Raw genomic sequence first — 8,013 nt, 5'->3', positions numbered from 1 at the left:
CTGTGTTAGCCAGGATGGTCTTGATCTCCTGACCTTGTCATCCGCCCGTCTCGGCCTCCCAAAGTGCTGGGATTACAGGCTTGAGCCACCATGCCCGGCCATGCCTGGCTAATTTTTGTATTTTAGTAGAGAGATGGGGTTTCACCATGTTGGTCAAGCTGGTCTTGAACTCTTGACCTCAGGTGATCTGCCCACCTTGGTCTCCCAAAGTGCTAGGATTATAGGTGTGAGCCACCACGTCTGGCCTCCCTGAGGGTTTTGAAGTGGCTGCCTTGGGCCCGGCTGTGAGGTAGGCCCTCAGTGAGGCAGGAGAAGGAGGAGCTGCTGGGAACAGAATGTGGGGGCCCTAGCACTTTGCATAGTCCAGCCTGTGGGCCTTATCCTCAGGAGGGAGAGGAGGTTAGAATTCTACTGGGCAGACGGGTTGATGGTAGGCATGTGTCTGTGGTGGGGTTGAGGATGGGCGTAGGCGCTCTGTTTGGTGGCCAGAGAACATGGCAGAAGCCGGGGCTTCCTTGGGAAAGAGGGCTGAGTGACTGGAGGAGTCCAGAGTTAAAAGCCTCCTGCGCTTTAACGGAGTAGGGGCCCAGTTGTTGCCCTCTGGGCCTTGGTGTTTGTTCTCAGATGGTGGTGGGGAAGGGGCTGGGCCTGGTGGACCCAGTGATCCGCCAGCCCACAGTGACAGAGCTCCCAGCATCCTTGCCTTCCTGCAGCACGTGGTCCTGTACCCGCTGGTAGCCAAGAGTCTCCGCAACATCGCGGCGGGCAAGGACCCCCTGGAGGGTCAGCGGCACTGCTGCGGCGTTGCACAGATGCATGAACACAGCTCCCTGGGCCACGCTGACCTGGACGCCCTGCAGCAGAACCCCCAGCCCCTCGTCTTCCACATGGAAATGCTGAAGGTGAGGGGCCGCCGAGCCTGGCCCCACTGCCCAGCCTCAGGGTGGTGCAGGCCTGTCCTCCCAGGGGTGATGGGATCCGTGGGTGGACTGCTGGGGGAGTGGACAGGGACAAGAAAACCTGTGCGGGACCCTTGGCAGTCCTCTGGGTCTCCTTTCCTCTTCCTTCGTGTCTCAAATGTCACCTCCTCCAGGAAGCCGGCCCTGCCCACCCAGCCTCCTCGTTCTCTATGTTGGAGGAGCTCATTTCCTTTGTAGCCTCTGCCACGCCTTGAAATCCCTGGGAATTCATGTATTTCCTTGTCCATTTAGGAAATCTGCCATGGAGCATAACCTCTGCGAGGGAGGGCAGGGCTTTTCACCGTCTCGTTCACTGTTCTGTTCTTAGCATTTGGCATGGTGCTGGGCACACAGGAGATGTGACATTGATGTTTGTTGAATGCTTTTTGAGTGACAAGCAGCTCTGCTGCTGGTGTGTGATGTCTGGGGGCCTAGCCAGCCCAGCTGTGGGTCAGATCTGTTGCTGAAGCAGCTGTGGTGTCCCCGGGCCCCGCTGTGATATGCCCCGTGCCCTGCAGGTGGAGAGCCCTGGCACATACCAGCAGGACCCATGGGCCATGACGGATGAAGAGAAGGCAAAGGCAGTACCGCTTATCCACCAGGAGGGCAACCGGTTGTATCGCGAGGGGCATGTGAAGGAGGCTGCTGCCAAGTACTACGATGCCATTGCCTGCCTCAAGAACCTGCAGATGAAGGTGCTGCCCGGAGGCTGAGGGGGAGGATGGACGGGGGTGTGGAGCCAGGGGGCCCAGGTCTACAGCTTCTCCCCGCTCCCTGCCCCTGTGCTCCCAGGAACAGCCTGGGTGCCCTGAGTGGATGCAGCTGGACCAGCAGATCACGCCGCTGCTGCTCAACTACTGCCAGTGCAAGCTGGTGGCCGAGGAGTACTACGAGGTGCTGGACCACTGCTCTTCCATCCTCAACAAGTACGATGGTGAGCACTGGGCACTGGGCTGCTGGGGGCTGCGAGTGGTCAGTGTGGCCTTTCTCCCATGCTGGGGCTCAAAACCTAGTCTTTCATACCCTCCATTCTGAGCTCCCATGGGGGCCTGACTAAATGCCCCTACTCGGCAGGGCCGTGGGTCCCATTGTGCCAATGAAGCATGAATGGTGTATTGGGGGTGGGGCAGGGTGGCATCCTCAGGTCAGGGAGGGCTCTCCCCTGTGGGCCCATGGTGCCAGGAGACAGGGCGGGCAGCTGACCAGGATCCCCCCTCATGCCCTTGCATGCCCACTGCCCACTGGCATCCCCTGCAGACAACGTCAAGGCCTACTTCAAGCGGGGCAAGGCCCACGCGGCCGTGTGGAATGCCCAGGAGGCCCAGGCTGACTTTGCCAAAGTGCTGGAGCTGGACCCAGCCCTGGCGCCCGTTGTGAGCCGAGAGCTGCGGGCCCTGGAGGCACGGATCCGGCAGAAGGATGAAGAGGACAAAGCCCGGTTCCGGGGGATCTTCTCCCATTGACAGGAGCACTTGGCCCTGCCTTATACCTGCCAAGCCCACTGCTGCAGCTGCCAGCTCTCCTACCCCTGCTACGTCATGCTTCTGTGTATATAAAGGCCTTTATTTATCTCTCTCCGAGTCTGCCGAGCTGGTCCACTGGGAGAGGCGGGTCATCACCTGGCATTTCCTGGTACCTGGGTGGCTGTTGGGAGGCAAAGAATCAGGGTTCAAATCCTAGCCCCTCCACCTGCCAGCTCTGAGGCTTCAGCGTCCCTGTTAGAGAAATTACGATGAGCTCTTTCACCAAGGAAGTGTCTCTCGTTGGCCAGGGCTGGGGCGCCCCAGGAGCCCCCAGTCTTAAGGAGGAGATGAAGTGGGTACAAGCCAGGTAGCTGGGTGCCTGAGGAAGGTGGTCTCCTGGTGCTGCCCTCCCCCTCCAGCCTCGGATCCCATGGTCTCCTGGCCTTGGTGTTTGGGGGCAGGGTTTCCATGAGAAGCTACGCTGGGGCTGAAGTGAGCCAGGCTGGGCTGGGGTGGGCTGACTGTCCAGAAAGAGGAGAGGGCTGAGTGCTTCGTAGATCTTTTGAGGCTCAGGCCCCCATCCCGACCTGCCTGTGACCTGGATGGCCCTGGGTGCGTTTGGCCTCTCTGTGCACATCAGTGTCCCCTGTTGAACTGGAAACTGGGCTGGCCGCCCTGTGATGCCAGGCACGGGGTGAGTGGGTGGGAACTGGGCTGGCCGCCCTGTGATGCCAGGCACGGGGTGAGTGGGTGGGAACTGGGCTGGCCGCCCTGTGATGCCAGGCATGGGGCGAGTGGGTGGGGTGCAGGTGGCGTTTATTTTCATGGATTTATACACACTGGAAAAGCCTCTGCGCCCACGCCCACGCCCTCCTCCCTCCCTCTGGTGCTAGGTCCCCTCATATGAAAGGGAAGTAACACCGAGGGGCACATGGAGATGCAGGGTGTGGGGCCGGGGGGGTCAGCGCTGGGGCCCCAAGTCTGGGTCCCCAGCCTCCCACATGCAGCCCCTCTGGCCCCTCGGGTGTGTCAATAAATAACCCAGGTCCAGGCGTGGTGTGGGCCTCACTCCTCGCTGTCCAGCTTCAGGCTGATGCTCCGCGCCTTGCCCCGTGCCAGGGTGGTGGGTGGTGTTCCTGGGCCCTCACGCTCCACCTGGCTGGGACCTCTGGAGCGAAGCAGCTGGCTCTGTTTGCGCAGGAAGTCCACGGGGGCAGCCACACCATAGCTGCTTTTGCCCAAGGCAGCCCTCGGGGGTCCCGAGGAGGCATGCGAGTGCGAGCCCGCTTCCAGCTGGCCCAGATGGGCCACGTAGCCGTCTGACAGGAACTGTGGGCAGAGGTGGGCAGCGATGAGGGGGTGCTGGCCAAGGGCCCACACGCTGCCCTCCACAGGCACCTGAGGCAGGCTGGGGGACTGGTGGCAGGGTTGGCACAGCCTAAGTTGAAGCCTTCTCAATAGATAGGACCCCAGGCTGGGAGCCAGAGCACCTCAGCTGTGCTTCTAGCTCTGCCCTTCTCTGGGCCTCAGTCTCCTCATCTGGAAAATGAGGTCTTAGAGGAAACATAGCAGCCAATGTTTAGCCAGCGCTTGCTTTGTGCCCAGCCCTGTGCCTGCTGATGTGCAGTAAACGATGTGATCTTCATAAGCCGGCATGGGCAGTGCCATGATCATTTACATTTACAGACGGGAAACCAAGGCTCAGAAAGGTCAGAGTGGAAAGCCACGGCCGAGTGGAACCAGCGCCCAGGGTCTTGAGCACATTCCAGTGTGGGTCGTCCCCTCTGGCTTGCCTGGCAGCTGGCAGCTCAAGCTGCTCATGGCCCTTGTCCTCGGAGGATCTCAGGTTCCCTGGAGGCCGGTTAGGCTGCCTCACAGCTTCCCCAGAGTCGGTGGTCCCTAAGGCCTGGGACTCAGGCCCCTGCTCCCTAGTGGGGTCCTGTTCCTGGCCTTCACTTGGCCCTCACCTGGCACTGCGCCTGTAGCTTCCGCACAGCACGGCCCACGATGTAGGTCTGGCTTGGGGACAGGCCCAGCGCCGCGTATACAGCCACATCTTTGGGAGACCCATAACCGGCCACGATGTTCAGTTCTACCTGTGGCGGGAGATGCCAATCAGCCGCCCCGGGGTGGAGCCGTGCAGCTGGGGGCGGGGTCTGTTGGACTTCCCCAGATTGTTCTGCGGGTGGGTCCAGGCAGACTGAGACGAGGACAGGTTCCAGTCCCACGGGGACAGGGGCGGGACCAGCTGCATTTCCCTAGTTGCCCCTAAGTACACGGGACCCCTCAAACTGGGGGGGCATGACCATAGTGGCCACTGCAGTCAGGCAGGGCCCGGGCCGATCGGGTTGGGAACAGATGGGCCTCCGCTGATCCGGGGGTGGAGGGTCAGGGGAAGCGGGGGCGGGGTCAGGACCCGGAGCCTCCGCAGCAGCCGCACCTCCTGCACCAGGCTCTGCAGAAACACTGCCTTCTGGCGCAGCGGGTCGTGGGTGAGGCCATCGCAGAAGGAGACGACGCCATGGGGGAAGTTGTGCTGTGACAGCCAGGCCACCACGCGGTGCTTCTGCATATCCGGCCGGCCTGTGACATACACGATCAGGTAGCCGGAGTCCTGCCAGTGCCTGTGGGGCGGGGGCAGCGGTCAGCTCCGCTGGCCAGGGGTGGGGTGCGGGTCGCCCCGGTGAGATGGGTGGTGGTGGCGGTGGCGGCTCCTACCTGACCACATCAACGGCGCCAGCGCGCACCTTGGGGTCGCTGCCCATGATGGAGACGCTGGCGGTGAAGGAGCCGTCGATGCTGAAGACCACGGCCTCCGTGCCGCGGGCCACCACAGTCAGGCAGCATTCGGCGTAGGTGTGGTCGCCCCTGCGGCCCATGGGGCGGGGCGTGAGTGGCGCGGGGCGAGGCCTGGCGGAGCCCTCCCGCAGAGGCCCGGCCAGCTGCGCTCACCTGACCACCATGCGCACGGGGTAGACACCGATGCCCAGGGCGCGCTCTGGGGGAACTGCGAAGGTAAGGCGGCCCGAGCTGTTGGTGACCTCAGTGCCAAAGTGGATCCACTTGCCCGACAGCGGCTGCGTCATGATGTAGACATCCACCTGGAGGGGAGAAGGGGCGGGAGGTCCATGAGGGCCCTACCTGGAGGAGGGCAGAGGCTGGGCTGTCGTCGGGGATGGGTGGGTCTAGGGGCACAACCACCAGGGACCAGGAGCTGTTCCGAGGACAGGAGTTGGGGCCGTGGGACCAGGCGACAGGGATTCTGGGTCCTGACCTTCTCTCCCGTGAGCGTGACGACGTCCAGGGGCCCGTACATGAAGCGCCCGCTCAGCACCTGGGGGCGGCCCTCGCACACTACCGTGTCGCTCGCCCGGTGGTTGGAAGTGACGTTCTGGAGGGAGGAGAGGGCGTGAGTCCTCGGCCAGGAAAGGATGGGGATGCTTGGGGAGGGGAAGCAGGTGAGGATCCACGCGCAAACACCGGGGTCGGGGCCTGGAGGCAGCAGGGCTTTGAGGGAAAAGGGCAAGTCCAGGGGGCGCACTTTTGTGGACCCCGGCCTGAGAGCCTCTGTGTGGGCCGCGGCTCCAGGGGTAGCGCTGTGACAGGACGGGATGCAGCGGATGAGGCAGGTGCCGACCAGCGCAGATCCAGACCCTAGACCCGAACTAGCCTCAGAGAGGGGGAGGGGGCGGGGAGACCAGCTGTTCGCAGAGGCGGGGCTGGGGCAATGAGGTGGGGCCAGGACCCCAGGGGAGGGGTAGGACTGGGAGAGAGTTAGATCGGCTAGGGCCGGAGGAGGCGGGGTGCTGGGGGGAGGGACAGGGCCTCTCTGGTGGAGGGGGCAAGGGGCAGGGCACCTACCCGGATCTTGACCTGCGTGCGTTTTCGCTGCCACTTCTCCCTGGGGAAGGCCGGGCTGTAGATGGACGGCTCCTCGCATTCCGCCAGCTGTGGCCGCTCCTTCTCGATCACCTGCGCGGGACAGGGGACGAGGCCTCTCTCTCTTAGGGGCGGGAGAGCTGCCCCTCCCCCGCCCCACAGCAGCCTATCCCCATCCCATTCTCATCTCCCATTCCAAATTCCCAGGCCCACCTGGCGCAGGATGAACGCCACCACGTCGGCGGACTCCCAGTAGCTGGCGTGGAAGAGGTGGGGCAGCGTGACGGTGGGAAAGGCGGTGAGCGCCTCGGGGCAGTACAGCGAGTAGTCGATCCGCTTGGTCCCCCACCAGCGCTCCAGGACTGTGCGGCCATGGCAGCGAGTCAGGATGGCCTCCTGCCCCACACCCATCTGCCTGGGTGCTGGGTGCTCTTCCCTCCCTCCTTTCCACCCAGCCTGCTCTTTGCCCAGTTCAGGCTGGGTGCTGGGGGAAAGGGTTTCTCAGCTGGGCTTTGGAGGTGGAATACCGGCCTCCCCCACCCCCAGGCTGGACTGCCTAGGCTGGCTGACTTACTCTTAACCACCTCACTGGTGGTGCTGGGGGCGGCTGGCTGGGCTGGGGGCTCAGTGGCCAACTCACTGCCCTTCCAGAAGGCACCGCTAGTAGAAGTGGGTGTCGAGGGCACCAACATCTCCAGTTCCTCCAGAAAGAGACTGGAGTGCGCCTGCAGAGTGTCGGCTGGGGGAGGGAGGGCAAGCTCAGCAGGGGCCAGCCCGGTGTCTCTCCCATCCTCTCACCCAGGGCTTCCTGCACCTCTGCCATCTTCCCTGAGGCCCCTCTGGTCAGGTCCTGGCTGAGGCTGCACTGTGGCCTTCTCCCCTCTCAGCTAGCCCAGTGGCCAGCTGCACTTCCGCCAGAATGCCTCTTGCCACTACCCCAAACACTGCACACCTGTGCCCAACACAGGCCTGCTTGACCCATACATACCTGGGCACACCCCCAATACATGCCTGCAGCACACCCCCCACAGATGCAGCAGCACACACATGCTGGCTGCTTGTACGGCAGTGCACGAGAATCATGCTGCCAGGGGGCACCGTCTTTAGCTTGGCTAACCTCCCCCACCCAACTTCTGGGCCCAGGAGGTCAGAGGGTCCCGGGGATCCAGACCCCCCCAGGGGGAAGGAGCTCCTGGTCCTGGGAGTGGTGACCTGAGAGGTTTCCCATTGTGTGGGAGCCTCCTCATGCCTTCTGCTACCACCTCCCTTCCTGTGGGTGCCCTCCTCCTTCTCCCCTTTATCTTGTTTGGGGGCGTACCCAGCAGCAGGGATGAGCCGTCTCCCAGGGGGAACTTCTGGTAGCGGGGCACAGTCAGTGGGGCGATGGCCTGGAACTCTGGGGCCAGCAGGGGCTCGAGGCGTGAGGCGCAGGGGTCAGCCGCATGGAAGAGGTTGTAGATCTGCTCACAGGCTGGGCGCATCTGGGCCACTGGGTACCCAGAAGATAGAGAAAGACTGTGGGGTGGGAGTGTCAGCTGGGCACTCTGGGAAGTAGGGGGTGTGGGAGCAGCACCCTGATGTCCTGTGTGACCCTGAACTAGCACTTCCCAAACTGCACTCCCCGGGAAGTCAGTAGGGCCCTGCTTAAAGTGAGACAGGAGCCGGGCACCTTGGCTCACACCTGGAATCCTAGTACTGTGGGAGGCAGAAGC

At 63.0% G+C, this 8,013-nt stretch overlaps 2 protein-coding genes across 5 annotated transcripts in view; one reads left to right on the top strand and one right to left on the bottom strand.

The window, feature by feature from the left end:
• Positions 1–2,534, top strand: part of AIP (aryl hydrocarbon receptor interacting protein) — a 9,313-nt gene extending 6,779 nt beyond the window's left edge. For 2 of the 4 annotated variants that reach the window (XM_011942353.1, XM_011942356.1), the window contains exons 3-6: positions 714–902; positions 1,478–1,654; positions 1,752–1,893; positions 2,217–2,534. In XM_011942353.1, the coding sequence (XP_011797743.1) occupies positions 714–902; positions 1,478–1,654; positions 1,752–1,893; positions 2,217–2,422 (714 nt within the window). In that variant the 3' untranslated portion in view covers positions 2,423–2,534. The remainder of the gene's footprint in view (positions 1–713; positions 903–1,477; positions 1,655–1,751; positions 1,894–2,216) is intronic. The other 2 variants (XM_011942354.1, XM_011942357.1) reach the window with 2 other exon arrangements.
• Positions 2,535–3,217: 683 nt separating this feature from the next.
• Positions 3,218–8,013, bottom strand: part of PITPNM1 (phosphatidylinositol transfer protein, membrane-associated 1) — a 15,107-nt gene continuing 10,311 nt past the window's right edge. The window contains exons 16-25 of the mRNA XM_011942352.1: positions 7,620–7,790; positions 6,876–7,040; positions 6,515–6,663; positions 6,284–6,394; positions 5,697–5,813; positions 5,375–5,523; positions 5,141–5,290; positions 4,863–5,046; positions 4,390–4,518; positions 3,218–3,751 (exon numbers count right to left, since the gene is read on the bottom strand). Coding sequence (XP_011797742.1) covers positions 3,488–3,751; positions 4,390–4,518; positions 4,863–5,046; positions 5,141–5,290; positions 5,375–5,523; positions 5,697–5,813; positions 6,284–6,394; positions 6,515–6,663; positions 6,876–7,040; positions 7,620–7,790 — 1,589 coding nt within the window. The 3' untranslated portion in view covers positions 3,218–3,487. The remainder of the gene's footprint in view (positions 3,752–4,389; positions 4,519–4,862; positions 5,047–5,140; positions 5,291–5,374; positions 5,524–5,696; positions 5,814–6,283; positions 6,395–6,514; positions 6,664–6,875; positions 7,041–7,619; positions 7,791–8,013) is intronic.

Source organism: Colobus angolensis, unplaced genomic scaffold (assembly GCF_000951035.1).
Source record: "Colobus angolensis palliatus isolate OR3802 unplaced genomic scaffold, Cang.pa_1.0 Scaffold21, whole genome shotgun sequence".
NCBI lineage: Eukaryota > Metazoa > Chordata > Mammalia > Primates > Cercopithecidae > Colobus > Colobus angolensis.
This window is presented reverse-complemented; position numbering and strand designations above follow the sequence as displayed.